Here is a 25,430-nt window from a genome sequence, read left to right on the forward strand (position 1 = left end):
AATAAACAAAATATAAACAGAACAAAACACTATCACGGGCAGGTCTCCTTATCAGGAACACACCAATCGGAGATATCATTTGCAAAACTGTGGCAATATTAGGAAGCCTGATAGGTATTAGGATACTGAGTTCCTTTCTGATGTGTCCTTCGACGTGATGAGAGCTTTGCCCCTTCCTGGCAGGGGTGGGGATGGAAGCGAATGTGATGGCCGTCACAATCTTGTGCTGAAGAACTGGAAGATTTGGCCCTTCTGGTTCTGGTGGCTCCTTCGCTCCTCCCTGCCCTGCACTGGTGGACGGTGCAGGAAAATCTTTCCCAGGGTGTGCTGTTGCAACCCTTTCCTCCAGCGGTCCTGACAACCGATGCCAGTGCCTTTTGGTGGGCGGGGGGAGGACGTGGAGTCCGGCTCCGTCAGGGGCGCTGGTCCCTTCCAGAGCTGGGGTCTGCTGTTGCAACCCTTTCCTCCGGCGGTCCTGATGACAGAGGCCAGTGCCTTCGGGGGGGGGGGGGGGACACTGGAGTCCGGCTCCCTTCAGGGTCGCTGGTCCCTTCCAGAGGGGCGGTGTTCATCGAATTAGCTGGAGTTGACGGCAGGGTCCCAAACTGCCATGGGATTTTGCATTTTGTTGTTGGGGAGCAATGTGGTGGTGCGTTCAGACAACATGGTGTTGGTGGCCTACCTGAAACATCATAGGGGGGGGTCCAGGTCTAAGCCTCTGAATGCCGTGGTGATCCCCTTGTTTTGTTGGGTGAAGGGGCATCTATTGTCTCTCACGGCTGTTCATATCTGGGGTGCGGACAACTGGGTAGGGATACCCTCTGCTATTTCCCCACCTCCCAGGAGTTGTGTCTGTCTCCAGTGGCGTTTCGGCTTGTGTGCAGGAGGTTTGGTCGTCCCTATTTCAACCTCTTTGCTTCCTGGCACAATGCTCAATTGCCTCGGTTCTGCTCCCGTGTCCGTCTGAAGGGGGCATATGGGGGGGGGGCGGATTCTCTGACCATTCCTTGGCCATTGCGCCTGCTGTATGCTTTCCCTCCGCTTGCTCTGATCCCCCGGTTTTTGGCTCACGTGGAGCGGGAATCCCAGGAAGTTGTAGTTGTAGTGCCGTTTTGGCCTTGTCAGTCTTAGTTTCCCACTCTGAGGCTGTTGGCAGTACAGGGTCCCTGGTTTATCCCTTGCTTTCCGTCTCAGCTGTGGTCTTCTCCGATGTTGTTTCTTTTGGGGTTTCCTCTTGTGGGGGGAAGGATTCTTCTTCCATTGGGGCTAGCTGAAACAGGTCATCATGTTGGCCTACTCTCTTTCGGGTTTCCCTCCTCCAGCGGGTGTGCAGGGACATTCTACCCGGGCAGTGGTGGCCGCCTGGGTTGAGGTTCAGGGGTTTCCCTGTCAGAAATCTGTAGAGCGGCTTCTTGGGCATCCTCTAATACTTTTGTGAGCATTATCAGACCCATAATTTGCTGGGGGATGGTGTTAATTTTGGTCTGGGGATCCTGCGGGCTGTGTGCTCCTGACTTTTTTGTTTTTATCTGTCAATAAATAACTGGGTTTTGTTGCCTGTCTTGTGTCCTGGTGGTTTGTTGTTGATGAATGCCAGTTGTTGCTTGCCTATTCTCACTTTGTTTTTTAATGGGAAAAGAGAGGAGGGTTAGGTATGTTTATGTACTCCACGTGGGAGGGGGTGGGGTAGGGCCAGCATGCCTTCATTCTTTTTTTCTGTTAGTAAGATAGGATTAGCTCACTTTTTTTATGAATGGGTAGAGGACAATGGGACCAGAAGTAATGAAGAATACCGGTAAGAAATAGGGCAAAAAGTATCAAAAAAGAATAACTCATTGTCCACATGAAGCCACAAGTGACTACCATCAATTAAAGTCTAAACTTGCTTCCAAGCAAACTTTACATTTGGTGATAAACAAACTGAACACATTTACTTTCTTTGAGGTATTGGGCACACTGGTGAGAATGCCTGTTTTATCCTTAGCTCTGTGTCCCTCCCTGAGCTACACAGCACCGGAAAATTCCAGCCCACCCCAACCCCGCCCTTCCTTGACTTTTAAGCAGAGGTACTTCGAGGACCACAATAACTGCTCAGGGATGGTTATCATTTTTAACAAAAAGTATGGGATCTGCTTTTATAAAAATGTAAAAAGCATGGGGCATGTGAGTCTCCGTAGATGCTGTCCACTTTGACCTGTTAATATGCACGTCCTTCAAGGTGAGTAGAGTGTGTGATAGGGAGGCAGCCACCAGGGTCACATTCAGATGGAGTGCTCTGATCATCTGAACCCCTTGGGCCTCAGAGTAATGGTCCAGGAGAAAGAGGAAAGCAATGATATCCTTGGATAGCATCAACGAAACACCACCACAGAGGAAGCTGTACTACAGGGGGTGGGTCATTTTTAAGATTACAAATGATAGAGACAGCTTTCTCAGAGAGATTCCTTGAGGAAGGTAGGGAGTTTGTTTTACTACGGGTGCTTTAGTGCAGGAGTTGCAGTTGAATTGAGACCCAGGCTCACAACACCCTAGTTCAGGGACGTAGTGTTTTTGGTCAATTTCGGTTTGATATATTTGTACATTTAGAAGTCTCACATATAGAGTAGATTATGAGCTACAGAAAAATAACCCTGAAATAATCACCTAAATGGCGTCCCTGAGCTCACCCCCTGCCCTCCCACACTCCCTATTCTTGCCTTACATCTTTGAAGGGGGGCCCAATGTCAAAACATTTTGCTTAGGAGGGGCTCAGAGCAAAAAATGTTTTGAGACCTCTGATCTATTGTTTTTGGACTAGGATGCACTCAGTGAACACTTGTGGTGCATCAGTGTTGCATCATCTTTAATGCGGAATGATATTGTATCAGTATTTATATAGCACTTTCCATACCTCCTAACCCTTAAGCACTTTCTGTTGATAGGACCACATTATTTATATGGTGCCTGCGACACCACTGCAGACATCATATAACACTTTGATTTGGACCCGATTCCTTGGCACCCTTCAGACTGCATGGTTGACAAGGGGTTAATTTTTTACAGTTTTGTCTATGTTTAATATATGCACTTGACACTATTCTATTACTGTCTGCCTGCAAGGCCACCTTCAAGTATTCAAGAAAATACTAACTTGACCTTGAGCAAACGTCGCGCAGACATTCCCATAAAATCTATACTGAGAGGAGCACGAGGAAGCTCAATCGAACGAAAGGTTGGTGCACCCACTCTGCAAAAAATCAATGGTCTTCCGACCCAAAATCAAGAATGGGACTGGATCGCAAAAACAATTAACTTCAGACAGTGCAGCCAATGACAATCTGCAGAGCGACTCGGTACCCTCTCAAATATAAATCGGCTGCTTAAATTGTGTTCTTGGAACATAAACGGTCTAAGAGCAAAAATTACCAACAAGGATCTATTGCTATATTTTCAGCAGTATGATTTAATCCTGCTACAAGAAACCTGGTCAGCAGAACCGCTCCATCTTCAGGGCTTTAAACATTCCACCTCCCAGCAAGGAAAACCTCAAAATGTGGTCATGAGAAAGGTGGTTTAACGATATACACCTCGATTCAAACAATAAATCACGTAAAAGAACTGTTAAATAAAAACATTTCGGGAACAGAAAACGGGATCACTGCAGTCCAGCTGGAAATATCAACACCGGGTTCCAATAGGCAAGCACTTATTCTGGTCAATACCTATCTGCACCCAAAGGGGAAAAAAAACGGCGCCACTGCCCTGGTGACAGAACTGAACAAACTAATAACGGAAGTAGACAATCCGAACCTTATTGTGACAGGAGATTTTAATATGTTCCTCTCGAAATCATCAGGGAAGAACTATCCAATGGAAGATTACCTGCATGTCAGGGGTATCCCACCTCTGGAAGTGTGCCCCTGGGGCAAACAAACAAACTTATCAAAAAGCTTAACAGAAGACCTAACTAATCTGGGTCTGATTTCGGTAAATGGGCGATCGCCGGGGGATCGTCCACAAGCAGCAACCTTCCTCAACTCGATCACATCGTCAGCGATCGACTACACCTTCTTGTCTTTTTCTCTGTTCGTATTAGGACAAGATTTCAAAATCGGAATATTTGACTGCAGCGACCACCTACCGCAAGAACTGACACTGAGGGCACAAGGGACTGCGCCAACTTTCCCAGCGAATGCCCCAAAGCTAACGACCTCAGCAAAAAGCAATAGAATTAAGTGCAACACTAGCGACCCAGTTCGATTAATGCAAGAAGCAAAGTTGTGCTGGGAAAGTGCCGCTGAGTTGAACGATAACAAAATACTTGCCTGGGAGTCCTTCTTGAAATCCTTTGGCCTAAAGAACACCAAACTTAACGTCGCCAAAGAAACCGACGTACGGATTTGCCAAAATAAAACATCGCCTAGCCCGACATGCAACCCACAAAATTACCCTCACTCCTCTCTAACGCCTAATTTAAGGGCAGTAAAAACAGCCACCAACAGAACACTTCGCGAGCTGTGGAAAGACGGGAGCGACGATGACTCAGTGTCTAAATTGAGATCACTAAAGTGCAATAAGAATAAAATCCTGTGGCGAATCAAACAAGAAGCCGCCGAAAAAACTTGGTCAAAACTTCTCTATGATTCAAAAAATAATAACAGTGCAAGATTTTGGAAAACCGTTAATAAAATAGATAACCCGAATGCCCCTGGAGTAAACTCCCACATTACAGAGGCATCCTGGGTAAACTATCTGCTCAAACACTTTAATGATGAAATACCAAGCATGGGCCATCGAAATCCGGAACCCTGTATGCCGATGGCGACGGCCCTAAAGCCCCCAGCTGTGGACACCGACTTCCCAAGTTCGATTGAACAACTGAAGGGACGAATTGCGAAAGGACGGAAGGAGGGAGCCCCGGGTCCAAATGGAATCCCTCCCATTGTCTACAAACAAGATCCAACCTATTGGCCTGAACAACTCCTCCCGCTCTTTGTAGAAACATGGAAGGCTGAACAATTTCCGTCCTCCTGGAGGGGTTCAATAATAGCTCCTATCTATAAAAAAGGCAACAAGAATGAGGCCAAGAACTACAGACTCATAGCCCTTATAGATATTGATGCAAAATATTTTTCTGGGCTACTCTTGGAAGAACTAACCTCCAGGGCATCAAATAAAAAATTAATCCCGATCAACCAGACTGGATTTCAAAAAAATCTAGGAACCTCGACAAACATTCTAGCCCTCTCCCTGCTGATAGATGCTGCCATTAAACATAAAAAACCACTATATGCGTGCTACATCTACTTCATAGCCGCTTTTGATAGCATTGACAGAGGGAAACTGTGGTCAAAACTCTCAAAGTGGGAGGTGGACTCCAAACTGCTCAATTTATTGATCTTATTACATTCAGAGACCTGGATCCGAATAAAACTGGGGGCCGGCAATTGTTTATCAAAAGAAATCCCGACCACAAAAGGATTGAAACAGGGGTGCGTTCTCGCACCGACCCCGTTCAACCTTTTTATGTCTGACCTTTCCAAAGATCTGGACAACTGCAACCATCACGCCCCAAAGTTAGGGGGTCTTACACTGTCGAACTTACTATATGCAGACGATCTGATATTAATCAGTCACACCCCAGTAGGCCTGCAACATCTTATCAACTCAACAAGCACATTCTCTGACAAAAACGGCCTGACCATCAACATGGAAAAATCAAAGGTGATGGTTTTTAATCACAAATCAAAAAAGCAAACATTTCAATGGTCTCTGCATGACCTCAAAATGGATACAGTTAAAGAATATAAATATCTGGTGATAATTTTTGATTCCAACGGCTCATTCCAGCGACATGCTACAACAATAAAAAACAGAGGGATTTCACTGGCCATCGCTTTAAAAAATATCAAGAACAAAATAGCGGGCCCAAACTTAATCCCCTTGCTGGACGTATTTCGTGCAAAACTGTTACCATCAATAACATATGGCAGTGAATGTATGAGAGGGAGAGACGAGGTCATTCTAGACAATGTGGTCAGTAAAACACTCCGAATACTCTTCTCACTCCCCCCCTACACCTCCCCAGCACAGTTAAGGCTGGAGTTTGGACTACAGAAGCAGCAAATTGCACGTAAAGGCGCATATGCAAAATGCTGGCACAAAATAAAGAACTCTGAACCAGACTCCTTGAACGTCCACCTTTGGAAAGAGCAGGAGACAAACAAGGGATCCCCCGCCGCGGCCTACCTTGAGGCAGCTATAAAATCTCTTGCATTAAAAGACCTCTGGCACTCGAGCTGCTCACACAAGTGCTTCAAGCGCCTTGTCAACAAGACAGTGAACACTCTTTCCATGGAAGAAGACAAAGCAGCATTAACCAGGAGATCACATGGGTGGTTCGTGATTCAAGGCTACACTAGCCCCCTACCTCAGCCATACCTCAGTACCAGCTTCTCAAGGAAGGAGAAGGAAGATTTCCTGCGGCTGAGGATGGGGGTAATTCCGTCAAAAGTACATCTACCCCCATGGAAACGCCAGGAATTGAACACCAATTGCAGGCTTTGCGACAACCCAATGGAGGACGTTCTGCACTTGTTATGCAGCTGCAAAGCTCTAGACAGAGCCCGAAGGGGCCAACTAATGCAGCTCTGGAACCAAAACGGTGTGCGAACCCGCAGACAAGCCCTGTTGATCAGCTTCAAGGGAGATGATATCCAATTAGACTGCAGTCTAGTGCGCTTCATGAAAACAGTTAACACGATCCAAAATCCAGAACCCAGCGATTGAACTTGACTCAAAAAGACCTGCTTTTGTATCTTAAGAAAACTCTTTTTTGATTAACAAAGACTCAGCAAATCTTGAACTGCTCTTTCTTACAATCACAATGTATTGCAACAGTTTGCACGGGTCTTTTGTCCACATTTTTAACTCTCTTTTATTGTTTTTAACTGTTGATCATGTATTTACTCAAATGTTTTTTCTAAAGAGTCATTGCAAAGATTTTTATTAATCACGCAATAAAGTTATTATTATTACGATACCTTCAAGTGGTGACTATATTTATAAAATGTATCTAGATTTAGACAATATCTGAACTAGGTGTATACGTTTTTAGCAAGTCCATTTGAGTAATAGCAACTTTGCACCAGAGCAGTCTGTCACCTCATGATCTTAACTAAAGAGCAACTATTACTGTCCAATGCATCCACAGAAAATAAGTTAATCAGAACTTTATTCATACATTTTGTATGCACCTTGTGGTTTTTGCAGTTTTGTTAAAAAATTTTTTTTTAAAAAAGACATATCCTTGTGAACAGTATGAACCCTAGGTTTACTGTTCTGTGTGCAATAGTTTAATTAACTGAACTAGAGATATAGTCTAAATGGTTTAAAATTTATTTTTAAAAGTGTATTGAGAAAATACAAATGAAGCCGGTGCCATATCCAGGGGTGCAGCGAGTATACAAACTTGCATTTTTTTTATTCTTGAATTTCCTTTCGCGAAGTTAGATATTTTGTCAGAAACATGTACATTATCAAAGTCTGTGCTGAAAGAGTCTGACTACGGCCCAGTTACTGGTCAAGGGATCCCTCAGAAAATCATTTAGTGCACCCTTATTAACACTGCAATCCAGTTAGTGACTACTTTTGAAACCTCAAGATTCTTTACCTGGCAGTGGCACCCAGCCCATTACCTTCAACAGTTGCCCCTTTGAGTAGCCAAATTGATGGACTGAAATGCATTCTATCCATCTGTGTGGCTATGGTTACTGCATACACATGTAAGTGTCTGATGGAGATTGTGCAAGTAGGAGGAGGGCAACAGGCTCTGCACACTGTCCAAGAAAGAGGAAGAGGGGATTCAGTGAAGGGGCCTTTGCCTGTGCTGAGGGTGCTGGATGCCCACACTACTCAGCAGTGACAAAGACCTTCCCAGTTTGAGTAAGGATGCTTGCTCTCCTCTCTCGTTTAACAGTAAGAGTGACATCATCCCCATATTCTACCTGGCCCCCGATTAAAAGACAAACCACAGAGCCATAGAAACGTATCGTTTCTTACCGGTCGGTGTAGTTTTGCAGCTTGAAGTCTTTCTGAATTCACTATGCTGTGCATTATTCTGCCATCTAGTGGTTGGGTCTGGAATTGTAGTCTTTTTTCTCCCTTTTTTTTCGTGGCCCAGGTGGGCGTCGACATACCACCATTTGGTGTCCTTCATGACGTCAATGAACTTCCTCAGGAAACTCCCACCTTTGGTCGCCATCTTTGGATTGTTTTTTCCTTGTCCTGCGTTATTTTTCTTCTTCCTCTTATCTTTTAAGTTAATTCTCCAGTTTTAATCCCTTTCCTCCGGTCTCATCTTTCTGGTGGAGGAGGGTGGGATCGCTAGTGAATCCAGAAGGTCTTCAAGCTGCAACACTACACCAACAGGTAAGAAACTGTATGTTTTGCAGTGTGAATCTTTCTGGATTGACTATGCTGTGCATAGACTTTGTAGCAGATTGTCCTTATTGTGGTGGCTGGGTGGAAGATGAGCTCTGGTTACTGAATATGTGTTATAAGACCTTCTGTCCCACTTGCGCTTCCTTGTTCATTTGAATATCTATGCAGTAGTGTTTAGTGAACGTGTGCACTAAAGACCATGTTGCAGCTTGGCAAATGTCTTGAATAGGTGTGTTGGCTAGAAACGCAATTGTTACTCCTTTCTTCCTTGTTGAGTGAGCATGAGCTGCTCCTTGTAACAGTTGTCCTGCCCATTTGTGGCAGAGTTGTATGGTTTGTGCAATCCACTGTGCTTTGGTATTTTTGGTAACTGGTCGTACCAAAAAACTGCTGGCAAAGGAAACAAAGAACTGCTTTGTCTTTCTGCACTTCTTTGGCCTTTCTATATAGTGCATTACAGCCCTCCTGGCGTCCAGTGTATAGCGCCCTTTCTGTGCTTGTGGCTGGTTAATGGAAAAAACTAGGTATTTGAATAGTTTGATTGATGTGGAACCGCAACACCACCTTTGGCATGAAGTGTGGGTCTGTTCTCATTACAATCCTGCCATTGTGTATTTGCAGGTAGGGCTCTTGAAGTGTTGACGCTTGCAATTCACTTACTCTTTGCAGCACGGTGATAGCTACAAAGAAGGCAGTCTTTAGCGTGAGCATGTGTAGTTTAGCCTTGAGAATAGGCTCAAATGCTGCCTTCATCAATTGAGTTAGAACTACGTTGAGGTTCCATGCTGGTGCTGGCATTCGGTTTGGAGGTGCGATTCTCTTTGCTCCTTATAGAAATCTGTTCACTACTTGGGAGGTGACGAAACTTTTCCCTGTTTCTCATTTTGTGTAAGCCACTATCGCCGCTAAGTGCACTCTTAGGGATGTGTAGCTTAGTTTACATTGTAGTAGGTGCGTTAAGTATTTTAGTACTGTTGATTCCTTTGTGCTTTTTCTTTGTAGTTTCACCCTAATACATAATTCGGAGAATCTTTTCCACTTTGCTACGTAGCACTTTCTTGTGGTAGGTCTCCTTGTCTCCCTGAGTACTGTCATTGTGCTTGGTGGTAGTTTGAGGTGTGCAAATTCTAGGTCTTCAGGTGCCATGCTGCTAGGCTGAGGCTTTCTGGCTCTGAGTGTAACACCCTTCCGTTCTGCATTGTTAACAGGTCCCTTCTTCTTGGGAATCTGTGCACTGGTGCTTGCGCCATTTCCACTATTTGTGAGAACCAGGACTGTCTGGCCCACTGAGTTGCTATTAGTATTAGCGACATGTTGCTCATCCTGCTTTTGTTAAGTACCCCGTGTATCAGAGGTATTGGGGGAAAAGGGTATGCAAATGTCTTTGACCAATCTATCCATAGTGCATTCCCTTAGAAGTGATGGTCTGGTTGTCTAGAAGTGAAGTGTTGGCATTTTGGAATGTTGCAAATAGGTCTATTTGCGGTGTACTCCACTTTGAGAATGTTTTTTCTATTTCCTGTTGGTTGATCTCCCATTCGTGGGATGCTGGCGTCTGCCTGCTGAGTCTGTCTGCTTCCACATCGTCCTTCCATGGGAGATGTATTGCTAGTGGGTGTATTATTAGTGGAATGGCCCATGTCCATATTTCCTGTGCTATCCCTGATAGTGCTACTGTGTTACTCCTTGCTTGTTGATGTAGAACATGGTGGTTGTGTTGTCCGTTTGGATCAACACCCTGTTTCCGTACAGCTCCTTCTGAAAGGCTTTTGAGGCTAGGAACAGTTTTTAGTTCTAGGTAGTTGATGTGTTTGACAGCATCTTGCTGTAACCATAACCCCCTCACCTTGTGTTTTTTCATGTGTGCGCCCCACCCCAGCTGGGAGGAGTCTGTTGTGATGGTCACTGTCGGAGTTGGCTGTGTGAATGGTTTCCCCTGTGATGTTTTCCTTGTTCCACCACGCTATTCCTGATGTACTGCATGTTGGACAACCACTAGATCTTCCCACCTCCCTGTTGCCTGTGACTATTGTTGCTGTATCCATTCCTGGAATGGTCTCATGTGGAGTCGAATATTTGGGACCAGGTGTATGCATGACGCCATCATTCTCGTTAGCTTGCTCACCATCCTCACTGTCAGAACTTGCCTCTTGCGGTAAAGACGTGCTTCCTTCAGTATTGCCAAAGTTCTCTTTGTGCTGGGGAACACCTTGCCTTGTATGGTGTCGATCTCTGCCCCTTGTAGTTTCTTCACCTGTCCCGGCTCTATTGCCGACTTTCCCCAATGGATTGAGGAGCCCAGTTGGAATAGGTTTTGTACGACCTGCTGGATGTGTCGTTTTCATTGCCTTTACAAGACCGTTGTCGAGGTAGGGGTATAAGTGTATGCCCTGCCTTCTTAGGTGCGCTGCTACCGGCGCTCGGCATTTTGTAAACACCCTTGGTGTGGATTTGAGTCTGAATGCCAGTACTGTGAACTGGTAGTGAGTTTGGTTGATCACAAACCTTAGTAGGTGTTTGTGTTTTTTGTTGATGGGGATCTGCAAGTACACATCCTTTAAGTCTATAGTTGCCATGTAATCCCATTCTTGTATTTGTGGTATTACCTCTAGATGAGATGTCATTTTGAATCTGTGTCCTTATGAACTTGTTTAGGAACCTTCGATCTAGAATAGGTCTTAGCGTTTCGTCCACCTTTGGTACAAGGAAGTATGTGGAGTAAACCCCCTTGTGCAGCACTATCTCTATTGCCTCCTTGCCGAGCAGTTCCTGCGCTTCTAGTAGCAAGAGCGAAAGTTCCCTCGCTGAGTGCACCTGGTTCTTTGGTCTCTTGTTTGGAGGTTGTTTTTCTAGCTCTATACAGTAACTGTATTGTATGATGTTTAGTATCCATTTGTCCGTTGTGACCTTCTTCCACTCCTGGAGGAAGTCCCTTATTCTGCCTCCTACTGGTGTTATGTGTTGAGGAACTGTTTGTTGTGTAAAATCAGTTTTTTTTTTTTAAAGTCTTGATGCCCCCCTAGAGGTTAGGGTGTTGTTAGGTGGGTGTTTGCCTTATGGCGAAGTCACTTGGAGGTAACTTGCTGCCTTCCTCACTGTGCCTGTCCTCGTCCATTTGAGCGCCCTCAAAAGGACTGTCCTCGAGGCGGGTACTGCCAGTTCTGCTGCCGCGGTCCCTGCTGCTGCTGGCCCTGGCCATTTCCTTGATAACCTTGTTGGAAGGTTTGGTGCGATGTAGTAGGCAGGTTGCCTCTCCTACCATTTGGCCTTCTTGAGGGTGTACCCCTTCTCATCCCTCTGAACTGCAATGCTCCCATGACCTTGCTGTCTCGTTGTCCTTTTTGAGCTAAGTTAACTTGTCGTCAACTGGCGTTCCAAAAAGTTGCTCTCCGTTAAAGGGTGTTTTCAGGATGTTGTTCTGTACCTCAGGCTTGAAGCCTGAAATCCTAAGCCATGCATGTCTTCTCTCCGTCACCCCAATCATCATTTGCCTGCTGGACGTCTCCACAGCATCCAAGGCCGACTTAAAACATGTGTTAGCCATGTATTTCCCTTCCTCTACCAGGTGGGCTGCTCTTTGCTGGCACTGTTCTGGTAGATGTTTTAGAAGTTGACCCACTTCCTCCTAGTGCTGGTATGCGTGCCTGTTGATTAGGGTGATTTAGTTGGCGATGCGCCATTGAATTGCTGCACTCCGTTCTACTTTCCTCCCCTTGAGGTCCATCCTTCTACTCTCCCTGTATGGAGGTGGTCCGGCATTTTTGGGTACATTGGCCCTTTTCCTAGCCGTTGCTGTAATTATTGGGTCGGCTTGCACTGATACCAGAATGTATGCAGGGTCCTTTCAGGAGTGCTAGTACTTCTTTTCTGTCCTAAGGTCACTGATTTACATACAGCTGGTTCCCTGAAAGCCTCCCTGCCCTGGTCCAGCACACTAGGGAGCATGGGCAGGAACGGACTTCTCGTTTGTTGAGGTAACAGTTTCCAGAAGAAAACATGCCTTGAGCTTCTCCTCCTCTAATTTCACTCCATATGTCTCTGCAGCCTTTTTAACGACCATATTATAGACCCCTATATCATCTGCGGTGAAGGCCTTGAAGGGTATGTGTCTACTCCTTCTTCCAGTACTTCGGCGTCGAGGTCATGCCACTCCAAGTCTTGTGCCTCCGAGGACGTAGAGGTCTGGTAGGTTTGCTGATCCTCCCCGCCTTTGCCCCCAAAGTAATACAGGGCTTCTTCCTCCTGTTCCTCGACCGGTTCAGGCGTTTTCGGCGGTTCAGGGTCTTCCTTGCCCCTTTCGACTTCGGCCGCGGGCTTCGGCGGGATGGTGTACTGGTTTATCCTTTCGTCGAAGTCCTTCTTTCGCTGCAGGATGCATGTCATTTTTGCCTCAAGCCTCATTTTCTTCCTCTTCATTTCGGCAGCCTGTTCGGCGTCGAGTTTGAGCGCTCAGCTTCGAGGTCGTCAAATTCGTTGTTGTTGACCCTTCTTTTCTTGGCGTCAAGGTGTCCTTTCCGACGGCATCCTTCGACGACCTAGATTTTTTTGTGGGTTTTTGCCGTCTGGGAGTCCTTTTCGATGGATCCGCTGGGCTGCTTGTCCTTGGGTGCTGTTGCTTTCGCCAAGTGTTACGACGGCAAAGTTCCCTTCAAGGACTTTCCTTCACTCTTATGAGTGTCGCTTGAGTGCCAGGGGGTCGAAAACGAATAGTTTCTTACCGGTCGGTGTAGTTTTGCAGCTTGAAGATCTTTCTGGATTCACTATGCTGTGCATATTCCGCAATCTGGTGGTTGGGTCCGGAATCGTAGTCTTTTTTCTCTTTTTTTGTAGCCCAGGTGGGCGTCGACGTCCCACCATTTGGTGTACCTTCGGTGACATCGGCATGCTTCCGGCGGAAGCTCCCACCCTTGGGCGCCATCTTCGGATTCTTTTTTCTGTCTCTTTTTTCTGTGTCTGTAGTGAATCCATGGCTATGTTTGTTAATTCTTTTTTTTTTAACGTAATTCTTTTACTTATCTTGTAAGCTTCAACTTGCTTTCTTTTCTATGTGTTTCCACCTTCTTCTCCAGCCTCATCTTTCTGGCGGAGGCGGGTGGGTTCGCTAGTGAATCCAGAAAGATCTTCAAGCTGCAAAACTACACCGACAGGTAAGAAACTATTTGTTTTGCAGCGTGAATCTTTCTGGATTCACTATGCTGTGCATAGATTTTGTAGCGGTTTTGTTACTTTTGAGGCGGCTGGGTGGAAGATGAGCGTTGGTTGTTGAATATATGTTGAAGCACTCTTTGTCCTACTTGTGCTTCCTTGTTCATCTGTACATCCACGCAATAGTGCTTAGTGAACGTGTGCACTGAAGCCCATGTTGCCGCCAGGCATATGTCCTGAATTGGTGTGTTGGCCAGAAAGGCCTGTGCCCCTCCTGTTAGCTCCTGGCCCGCTTGCTTGTGGCAGAATTGTATTGTTTGTGCGATCCATCGAGCTATGGTGTTCTTAGTCACTGGTCTAGCCATGTAACTGTTTGCGAAGGATACGAAGAACTGTTTTGTCTTCCTGTGTCCCATCGTCCTTTCAATGTAGTGCATCACTGCCCTTCTTGCGTCTAGAGTGTGGAGCGCCCTCTCAGCGCTTGTCGTGGGGTTCTGGAAGAAGCTAGGAATCTGAATACTCTGATTCATGTGGAACCTTGACACCCCCTTTGGCATGAAGTGCGGGTCTGTTCTCATCACAACCCTGTCACTGTGTATCTGGATGTAGGGTTCCTGCAGTGTTAGTGCCTGTAGTTCGCTCACCCTGCGTAGCGAGGTGATTGCTACCAGAAAGGCCGCTTTCATTGTCAGCATTTGCAGTGATGCTTTGTGGATGGGTTCGAAAGGTGCTTTCATGAGCTCTGTCAGTACCACATTCAGGTTCCAAGCCAGCGGCGGCATTCTTTTTGGTGGCGCTATTCTTTTAGCCCCTTCCAGGAATCTTTTTACTACTTGAGAAGTAAAGAAGCTTCTCCCTGTTTCTCCTCTTGTGTATGCCACAATCGCTGCCATGTTTACCCTCAGCGAGGATGAGCTTAGCTTAGCTTTTATTAGGTGCGTGAGGTATCTTAGCACCATTGATTCCCTGGTTAGTTTTCTATGGAGTTTTTTCTTGCAGCACCATTGAGTGAATCTTTTCCATTTTTCCCCATAGCACTTGCGTGTGCTGGGCCTTCTTGCCTCTTGAGCCAAGCCAAGCTGAGAGGTTGAGGCTCTCCGGCTCTGGGTGTAGAACTTCTCCGTTCTCTTTTTTTTGAGAACTTGTGGGGTGGGCCCTGCGCCATCTCCATTATCTGAGAGTACCAGGTCTGCCTGGCCCATTGTGGTGCCACCAGGAGGAGCGTCATGTTGCTCGTCATGCATTTGTTGAGAACCCTGGGGATCAGTGGTATCGGGGGAAAAGCATACGCAAATGTTTTTGACCAGCTTATCCACAGGGCATTCCCCTGGGATAGTGCCTCTGGTTGCCTGGATGCAAAGTATTGGCATTTTGCATTCCGGCGTGTTGCAAACAGGTCTATTGTCGGAGTGCCCCACCTCCTGAATAGTCTCTCTGTTTCCTGTATGTTGAGTTCCCACTCGTGGGATGCTGAAGTCTGCCTGCTGAGCCAATCAGCTTCTACATTGTCCTTCCCTGGCAGGTGTATGGCTAGCAGGTCTATTTTGAGTGGTATTGCCCGTCTCCAGATTTCCTGTGCCAAGCTTGACAGAGGGAATGATTGAGTTCCCCCCTGTTTGTTGATGTAAAACATCGTTGTGGTGTTGTCTGTTTGTATCAGCACCTTCTGGTTGTACAGGTGCTTCTGAAAGGCCTTGAGGGCAAGCAACACTGTTTTCAGCTCCAGGTAATTGATGTGTCTGACCGCATCTGCTGGGCTCCACAGACCCCTTACTCTGAGCCTGTTCATGTGTGCGCCCCATCCCTTCTGGGATGCGTCTGTGGTGATGGTCACTGTTGGGTCCGGTGGCGTTAGCTTTCCCTATTGTTATCCTTTCTTTGGTCCACCACTTTATTTCTTCCTGCACCCTGTGCGTTACAACCACTAGATCCTCCCAACTTCCTGTAGCTTGTGACCATTGCTGTTGCAGCCACTCTTGGAGTGGTCTCATCTGTAGGCGTACATTGGGGACCAGGTGTATGCATGACGCCATCATTCCCAAGATCTTGCTCACTGTCCTCACGGTCAGAGCTCGCCCCTTGTGGTAGTGACGTTTCTCCCTCAGTAGGCTGAGTGTCCTCTTTTCGCTGGGTAACACCCTGCATTGGACAGTGTTGATTTGAGCTCCCAGGAAGATCTTCACCTGCTCTGGTTCCATTGAGCATTTTCCCCAGTGTATGGAGAATCCCAGGCTTGTTAGCGTTCTTGTGACCTGCTCTGCATGACCCTTGCATGTCCTGTAAGAGCTTGCCTTTATGAGCCAGTCGTCGAGGTAGGGGTACACGTGTAGCCCCTTCCTTCGCAGATGTGCGGCCACTGCTGCGAGGCATTTGGTGAACACCCTTGGTGCGGATTTTAGACCCAATGCCAGGGTTTTGAATTGATAGTGATCCTTGTTTACTGTGAATCTTAGCAAGTGCTTGTGCTTCCTGTTCCTGGGGATGTGCAGGTACGCATCTCTGAGGTCTATGGTGGACAAGAAGTCCCCGGCCTTTATCTGTGGGATGACCTCTTGTAGGGACGTCATCTTGAATTTTTTAGTCTTTACATATTTGTTTAGGAACCGTAGATCCAGGATGGGTCTTAGGCCATCGTCCACTTTTGGCACCAGGAAGTAGCTTGAGTACACTCCCCAGTTCCGTTCTTTGAATGGGTCCGGTTCGATGGCCTCTTTGAGGAGGACTTCTTGATCCTCCTCTTAGAGCAATTGCAGCTCTCTTCCCGAGTGCTCGCTTTTCTTTGGCTTTCTGTTTGGTGGTCTCTTTTCCAACTCTATGCAGTATCCGAACTGCATGATGTGGAGTATCCACTTGTCTGTGGTTATTTTTCTCCACTCCTGGAGAAAAAACCTCAGCCTGCCTCCTACTGGTGTCACATGTTCTTTTGTGTCTTGTCCGTGTAACCCTCTCCTCTTTGTTTTCCTGTGCTCCTCCCCCGGAGGGTTCGAGTGGGAGAGCACCTTTTTCCGTGTGAAGTCACTTAGAGGGGGGTTGTTCACCGCCTCTCCTTCTCTGGCCCCGTCCGTTTCCTCTTGATCGAAAGGACCGGCCCCTGTTCTGGTAGTTCCAGTTTTGCCTCTGCTGGCCCTGGTGACCTTGGTTGTCACTCTGTTGCCCCTGGTGGAACGCCTGGTGTGATTGTCCTTGCTGGTTTCCACCCCTGCCGTTCGGCCTCCGTGTTGGGGTGCCCCTTCTTATCCCCCTGAATTGCAGGGCCCCCATGGACCTTGCCGTCTCGTTGTCCTTCTTCAGTTGGGTGAGTTTCTCATCAACTGGGGCTCCGAACAGTGTTTCACCATTGAAGGGTGTGTTCAGGATGTTGTTCTGAACCTCCGTTTTGAAGCCTGAGATCCTGAGCCAAGCTTGCCTTCTCTCAGTGATGCCTATAGCCATCAGTCTGCTGGATGTTTCAGCCCCATCCAAGGCAGTCTTCAGGCACGAGTTAGCAATGCTTTTCCCCCCTTCCACAAGGTGTGATGCCCTCTCACGGTATTGCTCCGGGAGGTGCTTGAGCAATTGGCCGATCTCATCCCAATGCTGGTATTGATGTCTATTCAGGAGGGCGTTGGAGTTAGCCATCCGCCAGTGCGTTGCGGCGTTCCTCTCTATTTTTCTGCCGGTCAGGTCCATCCTCCTGCTCTCCTTGTCAGGTGGTGGCCCAAATGTTGTTGGGACGTTGGCCCTTCTGGCCGTTGCAGCGATTATTGAATCTGCTGTGACGGTACCCTTGATGTAAGCAGGGGCCTGGGAGGAGAATTTGTACTTCTTCTCCGTCCTCGGCGTGACTGATCTGCATGTAGCCGGGTCTTTGAACGCTTCCCTCCCCTGGTCTGTAATACTTTTCAGCATGGGCAGGAACTGGCTTCTTGTCTGCGTGGGGAGCAATGTTTCCAGCAGGAAATCTGCTTTAGGCTTTTCCTCTTCCAGCTTAACCCCATAAGCTGCTGCTGCCGCCTTCCTGACGACCACATTGTATGCCCCAATGTCATTCGGCGGCGAAGGCCTCGAGGGGTATGTCTCCACAGCCTCCTCCGGGTTTTCGGCCTCGATTTCCTGCCATTCCTGGTATTGGGCCGTCGAGGATCCCGAGCCGTAGCTTGACTGTTGCTCCCCATATTCCCCTTCTGTGTAATAGAGGTCCTCTTCCTCTTCGTGTTCCGAGGGCTCCGGAGTTTTCGGCGGCTCCTCGACGTCGAACTCCTCGTGCTCCTGCACCTCAGCGACGGCCGTCGCTGGCTTCGAGGGGATCTTGTAACTTTTCATCTTAGTCTTTCTTTCTCTGAAGTATGTTCTCCATCTCGGCCTCGAGCCTTCTTTTCTTCCTCTCCAACTGTGCTGCCTGCTCGTCGTCGAGCGTTTCGGCTGCTCGCTTCGACGGCATCATCGACGTCAAAGCTTTTCGGCTCCTTTTCCTTCGAAGTCGAAGACCCTTTTTCGGGGGCTCGCTTCGACGACCTTGGCTTTTCGCCGGTCTTCGGCGCCCGGGAGTCCTTCTCGAAGGATCCGCTGGGCTCTCTTTCGGAGGATGCAGCTTCGGTCGTCGAATTTTCGGCGCCGGTGCTCCTTTTGAGGCTCTGGACTCTGACTTTCGAGAGTCTGCCTCAGGCTTTCGAGGCCCTGTCGAGGTTTTCGGAGTAGTAGACTCTCCTACCTTGTCAGACGTTTTCTTATCGGTCTCTGCGACCGTGAAGTCATCTGGACCCTCGGCGATGTTGTCCTCTTCGTCGGTGGAGAGGCCCAGTTCATAAAGCGTCGGGCCTGGCCTTTGCCCTGCATCGTGTGGTGAGCTATCCTCTGCCTCTCTCGAACCCGGAGTGTCTTCGGCTTGAAGGCGGAGCAGGCGTTGCAGTCTTTGCTCTCGTGGTCCGTTGGCAGGCAGAAGTTGCAGACCGGGTGCTGGTCCTTCTGCGCGAACTTGTGGTGGCAGTTTCTGCAGAATGTAAAGGGTGTCTTGTACATCCCAGCGCTCAGGGGGCCCCCTGTGTGCGCATTCCCTAAAGGACTTCAAAGATCTCGAGGTTCTTCCCTTTCTTCGTCGTCTCCTCTCTGATGGTCTTCTTCTCCCAATCTTCTCTGGCCTTTACTGTCGAAGAGTTGTTGTATTTCCTCCTTTTCTCCTCCAAAACTTCTGGAGCTTCACGCGACGATCCAGAACCAATGGCGGAAAAAAGAATCTGGAGATGGCGCCCAAGGGTGGGAGCTTCTGCCGGAAGCATGCCGACGTCACCGAAGGTACACCAAATGGTGGGACGTCGACGCCCACCTGGGCTACAAAAAAAAAAAAAAAAGAGAAAAAAAGACTACGATTCCGGACCCAACCACCAGATTGCGGAATATGCACAGCATAGTGAATCCAGAAAGATTCACGCTGCAAAACTCTTACCTCTTTCGACGTTTTCTTTGGGACGGTGCAGTCCTCCGGCCCCTCTGCGATGTTATCCTCCTCTTCGCTGGAGAGGCCCAAGTCTCGTAGCGATGGAGGTGGCCCTTGACCCTGCATGGCGTAGTTCACCCTTCTCAGCCGCTCTCTTACTCTGAGGGTCTTGGGTTCGAACGCAGAGCACGCGTTGCAGTCCTTGCTGTTGTGGTCAAGCAGCAGGCAGAGGTTGCAGACTGGATGCTGGGCCTTCTGGGCGTACTTATGGTGACAATTGGTGCAAAACTTGAAAGGTGTTGTGTCCATCCCCATGTGCGAATTTTCCGTAGAACGTTGAGATCTTGTTTGAAAACCTTCTCCTTCGTCGTCCGGTTACCTAATCTGTAGTCAGGTGTGCAGAAATCCGTGATTTTTGTCGAGTTTCTGCTATTTTCGTAGATTCTCTCTCCATATCTCTGGAACTCTTCGGTAACGATCCAGACTGAACAGCGGAAAAAAGAATCTGAAGATGGCGATTAAAGATGGGAGTTTCCGGAGGAAGCACGTAGACGTCACTAAGGACGCCAAATGGTGGTAGTCGACGCCCAACTGGGCCACAAAAATAAAAGAGAATAAAAGACTACAATTCCGGACCCAACCACTAGAAGGTGGAATAATGCACAGCATAGTGAATCCAGAAAGATTTACACTGCAAAACTATTAATTCCCATACTGCTTGTGTACGGTTGATTTTTAGCTAAAGTAGGTTGTAAAATGCATAATTCACCATAATTTTTACCAGATTTTCTTGGTGGAGAACCAGTCATACACCACCTACCTCTGCCTGGCATTCGGTAGTAATGAAAGGAGTAATGTTGATATGGTTTCCTTAAAATCAATACTATACTATTAAAATATAAATAGTAACCGATAATGCACCCCAATACAAGCCATACCCTCTTAATAAAGACATTCATTTTTGGTAGTCTTGCAAGAGAATGTCCACACTTGCTTTAAATGGTAGCAGGGGATGGACATGTATTCTCATAGGGAGGATGCAAAAGATGAACAGCAAACCTGAGTAAGTTCAAAAGACTTAGGTAAAAAGTCATGATAAATTATGAGGAGGTTCACAAACTAGTACATTCTAATGTCATGCATGCTCATAAGACATTGGATTTTAATATTTATATAGCTCTTATTACTATGTTGGCCGCTTAAGCGCTTGCCTACATAGGCAGCATACTACACCGTGTAGGGTGTGTTCTTGGAAGGATGTGGGCTTTGTTTTGGTCGAAGTGGGAAGTAGTTCCATGTCCTGTGCGATGTACAGACAGGACTTGCAGCACACACAATTTTTAAACTCATTTGTTCACAGTAACCATCACTTTATTTTGCAAAAATAGAAAATTCCTAAATGGTTTACAATTTTGAGACCGGTCAGCTGAAAACGCTTATATGAAAGACCGAAAGAGCTGATGTAAACACAAGAAATGACAGATGTCGCTCACTCTTTGCCCCACACAAAAATATCCCCTTACAAAACCAAAAAAAAAATATGAAAAATAAGACACGACGTTGGCCTGGGGCCTTTACTGTGCTCTTGATTTTTCGTTGGCAGCTAAATAAAAGCGTTTGGAAAATACATATATAGAGCAGATTAATAAAAAAGGTAGACTGTGATCACTGGGGGAGAAAACACTTTGGTATTCAAAGGTCTGCAGAAACTCATGTAAACATAAGCAATAAATAACCAGCCACTTGCCCCGGGATAGCTTGGAGATAGTGGGCTCACACGAGAAGTGTTCCGTTCCTTTTTCCTAATGGAACACATAGGTGGATTGGATCATGATGCTCTCTGCCTCCTAAAACATTGGTGACACCCGGTGTAATCGGGGCAGGAGATCCCCCAACAGGAACATGTAAACTTTACAGCCAACAAACCCCAGCAGATACCCAACACAGCTCTCCAACATGTGGCTGGTGGCAGCAATCTACCTGTAACCACTGCTAGAGGGGAAAGGCAGGAGGCGGAGCTTAGAGTAGAATGAGAGATCGATGTGATCTCACAAAGTGCGACTAGGGATAACCCCCAACTGATAGGCACGGACTGAGAGCTCTCCAGAGAGACCTCTTCTTTGGAATGTAACAAGCTGCAAGGTCAGATGGAAGCATCAGACACAAATGGATGGGGTTGGAGAAGCATGGTCAAGCCGACAGGAGAGTTTTTTATTTGAGGATCTGAACTTGGGAATTTGGGCTAAAGGAGATAGCAACAGGGCAAATAAGCCGAGACTGTTAGCATGATCGGCACGTCACTTGCTTAAGAAAATGATAAACCCTTGTAGTGTAACATGTTGAAGTCATGAAGACACAGGAGCATAAAACCATCAACAAGGATCGCCATAATCCCCACACAAACTGTTGGCATTAAGGAATCCAGTGGGATCTACTTCAGGGTAGCAGGATCTGCTTGGTTGGAGCAGCCTTTCCGTCTTTATTGTGGGCTGTGCGGCAGAACTAATGTGACAAACTACATGTGCTCTAAAATAGAATTAGGTATGACAAGACCCCTGAGAAATTGTAGCAACCCCAAAGATGTGCACGGGGTCAGTGTAAAGGGAATGTGTGACTCAGATGAAATGCAGGGGGGCAGTGACATGAGAAAGGGAAGGATTCCATAGAATTGCTGAGTGAAAACGGCAAGTCTGGCTGTGCAAGAAATTGACCCAGCAAAGTGAGAATCAATTGAATTCCACTGTAGTGCATGGTTTCGGTGACATGAAAAAGTTCAAGACTGCAACGAGCAGCAAAGGGTCAGTGAGGTCGTAGAGTTTGATGTTAAAGGGCTCTGTAACGTGACAGAGCTGGATGCCTTGAAAACACTTGGAACCAGTGATGTGGCAAACAACAGCGCTCCATGGAAGAACATGGGGGCGGCAACTTGGGGGTAAAAGCGAGACTCAGAGAGAGTGGGGCAGACTTATTTGGGGAATCTAGCAGGTGACTATATTGTTTAGGCAAAATGAGTGTAAAGTGATTCAAGTGCTTGAGAACACAGATATACGAAGGAGAATTTGGGTTTCTTTTTTTGACATTAGAGATATGAGAATAGGCGTAGAGGGGACTACCCTTGATCGTGGAGCACACCTCCAATGATATGCATGCGAGAGACCGCGTCAAAGCACATCATGTCTGTGGCCCTACAAACGGGGAGGGTAGGAGGCGGAGAAATGCACATAAGGTGTAGTCTGTTCCTATGTTCGGTTATGGCTTCAGAGTCTTCACAGACATTTCCTTTCCTGGGAAGCATGTGGGTGATCTCGATGGCAGTTTGCGAAGCGCATTGAAGGCAACAGGTAAGGGGCCAGGCACGGGGATATGATTCAGACCCAGTCCCTTCCTCTTGGCACAACTTATTCTTTGAAAATACTGCTTCTGGGTGAGGAAACAGAAATTTCTCCTGGACACGCGGCATTGCAGGATATGGGTAGGGGGTAAGTAGACCATTTGCATAGACTGTTGTAGACTGTTGTAGCATAGGCTCGTCTTCAATACACTGCACTGACAAAGCCTGAATGATCGTTTTAAGTCTAGTTGCCCTGTTGTAGGGCTGTTCTAAGCATTTACTTACTCATCAGCCAGTAATCTGATGCGATAGCAAATTTTATGCCAGACACTGTACACTTTCCAACCAAAACTACCCAGTAGGTGTAGGCCTACCATCACAGCACACCCTTCTGCTCTTTGGCAGCATAACTGGGGTACGAATTCAAACCGCAGAGAGAGGGCGCATATGAGACGTCAAGTCCAAATAGATGTGGGTGAATTTTCCCCTCTCCATTACCAAACCTCCCTCTGAGGCTAGTAGGTGTAGGCATACAAATCAGTACATGAGAAGGACAGTCTGCGTACACAGGCATGAAGAGAGTCATGGCCAATCCAGAGACGGGGCAGAGAACAAGGAGGGTAGGTTGATGGCGGGAGGCACCTTTCATATAATGGTGGGGGCCGGATTGTCTCATGTATGCCCTTCTTCTGCCTTCGCTTTCGGTTCCAGCCAGCATCTTTGGCAACATATAGTCTTTTGAAAGAAACAGAAGCTCCTTTTTTAACGGATTTTGGGGTAGGGGTATGATAGGAACCTCGTGCTTCAGGGGCGAGCTGATAACCCGGCACACTGAAGGACAAGGAATATAATCCCACATTCCAAGCTCGTGGAGCCATCTCCAACCCTGGTTACTGTTCTCTTGCACAGAGGTAACTGCTTTGCACATTTACAAAGAGGAGCAGGTGGGGGTGTATAGTTTGGGGTCAGGAACAAAGACAATAAAAACACAATGTTCTTTGTAACAAAATAAACCTGTAACATTTCTCCAATTAGGAGGCATTGCACTGCTGCAGTCCTGTCTCCCCATGGTCAGCCGGGACTTTCTCCACCATGTTGCGGAGAAAGAGAGGCCCAGAAAACCCACAGGGATGGAGGCCTTTTTTTTTCTTCTTTTCTTCAGATCCATCCCTCTGTACTGCAAGAGGGTCCATCAATACTTTGGCAAAAGCGGACGAGGGGGCTGAGGCCTTCACTCCGTCATGGCCCCGGCCCAAGCTTCCCCGCTCGCGAAAAGTTTAAGGCAAGAGATATATATACCTCAAATCCAGACGATCCAGTATAAAAAATGAAAGCAGTTTGTGTTTTTGTCTGGGATTCCCATAGTGCCCTGAGTGCCATTTCCTCCTGCTGAGGAAGGTTTTTCTTCCTTTGTTTATGGTTCATTGATGTTGATACAGAGAAGGGCAGGAGGGCTGGCCCCCTTCCTGGGTTTGCTAGGGGTCTTTGGTACTAGTTTTCTCTGCTGGCTTTTCTTCGACCTTGATGGGCTTCTGTTCCGTTTTGGGGGGCGGTGAAGCATCATCCTCGAAGGCTTCAGGGTTTTCCAGCATCTCGCGTATGAGTGGCGGCATTGGCCCAGGAATCTCCATCTTTAGTGTTATAGCACGCTCGGCACCTATGGGGAGAGAGGGCACAGTATGAAAGGAGAGCAACAGGATGCAATACTTAAATGCAAGCCACAGCATCGCACACACGCTTTCACAGACAAAAATCAGATTTCATAGCTTTGTTGATCTACACTAGTCCCAGTAGAGTACACACCAACACAAGAAGTTTCCACATGTGGTCCACGGGTAAATATGTCGTGTAGTGTATTCTAATTGTTTTTGTATGAAATCAGTCAATTACTTGCACTCATGGTTTTGTTGTTTGAAACACTTCTAGATTCAAATGCTTTGCACAATCCCGCCATCTAGTGGTTGGGTCCGGGAGTGTCCTTTTCGTAAGGCTTTTGTTGGTTCGCAGGAGTCGACGACATAGGCTGGGCCCTTGTATGACATCAACCGCAATCCCACAATGCCCATGTGCGTGCCCACCAAGTTAGATTTTGTACCCTTCTACTAAACTCCTTCATTGGGAGGCTGGTGCAGAGCGTGTGGATCTACTCAAAGATGTAAATTCACGATTACAGGTTAAGACAGGTTTCTTCCGCAACACGAAATCTCCTCTAGATTCACATGCTTTGTGCAGTTTATGTAATGCTATTACCTGCCCTGTGGTTGGGGTCACCGAGGGAGCGGTAGCAAAAACATTTCTAAGTACAACTTGTCCAACTTAAACCTCATTTCGTGAGTGTGAATCAATGCAGTAATACTTCCAGAAAGTATGCTCTTAAGCTCATGTGGCTGCTTTGCATATTTCCTGCATGGAGACGTTGGCCATATAAGCGATAGTAGCACCCTTCCGCCTCGTACAGTTTGCCCTGGTTTTGGCAAGGAAAAGTTTGTTTGCTTGTGTGTAACACAGCTGTACAATCCATCTAGAAATGGTTTTCAAAAGCCTCAATTGAATGGCCCACGAGGAACTGCAGTGTCTTTCTGATACTGTGCCCCTCTAATATCCTATGAGTCTAGTACTCTTGCTGCCACATTTGTAGGCTTGTGAAAGTAGCTAGTATAGTAATAGTCTCTTTGTGGGAAAAGGTAAGAACTTTTGGAAGGAATTTGGGGTATGTCCTCATTATTAGCTCATGTACGGCTCTTGCGCTGTTAAGGCTTGCATCTCACTCACTCGTCTTAGTGATGGGATTGCTACCAAGGGTGGGCGAAGCTTAGTGGAACTTCACTCCGCCACAATAATAAAAGGAAAATAATAAGTCACTTACCTGCTCTGGCGTCTCCGGGCTGCCCTCCTCACCGTGGTCTCTTCCTCGCCGGTCGCAAACCTCTATGTTGTCCGTCTTGCGAGGACTGCACGTGCGCGCATGCGCAGTCATCCCAAAACGTACAAAGTAAGGGTTTGCGACCAGCGAGGAGGAGAGACCAAGGCAAGGAGGGCAGCCCGGAGACACCAGAGCAGGTAAGTGATTATTTCCTGTCTGACTTTGGACGTGGGCCAGGGGCTAACTCCGCTACGCCA

The 25,430-nt window shown here is 47.2% G+C and overlaps 1 protein-coding gene across 2 annotated transcripts in view; it reads right to left on the reverse strand.

Moving 5' to 3' along the window:
* Positions 1-20,328: 20,328 nt before the first annotated feature.
* The window catches only part of RARG (retinoic acid receptor gamma), a 369,787-nt gene continuing 364,685 nt past the window's right edge, over positions 20,329-25,430 (reverse strand). For both annotated transcript variants that reach the window (XM_078687532.1, XM_078687541.1), the window contains one exon: positions 20,329-23,967. In XM_078687532.1, coding sequence (XP_078543658.1) covers positions 23,786-23,967 — 182 coding nt within the window. In that variant the 3' untranslated portion in view covers positions 20,329-23,785. The remainder of the gene's footprint in view (positions 23,968-25,430) is intronic.

The sequence above is a fragment of the Lissotriton helveticus genome, chromosome 1_1 (assembly GCF_964261635.1).
Source record: "Lissotriton helveticus chromosome 1_1, aLisHel1.1, whole genome shotgun sequence".
NCBI classification, from domain to species: Eukaryota; Metazoa; Chordata; class Amphibia; order Caudata; family Salamandridae; genus Lissotriton; species Lissotriton helveticus.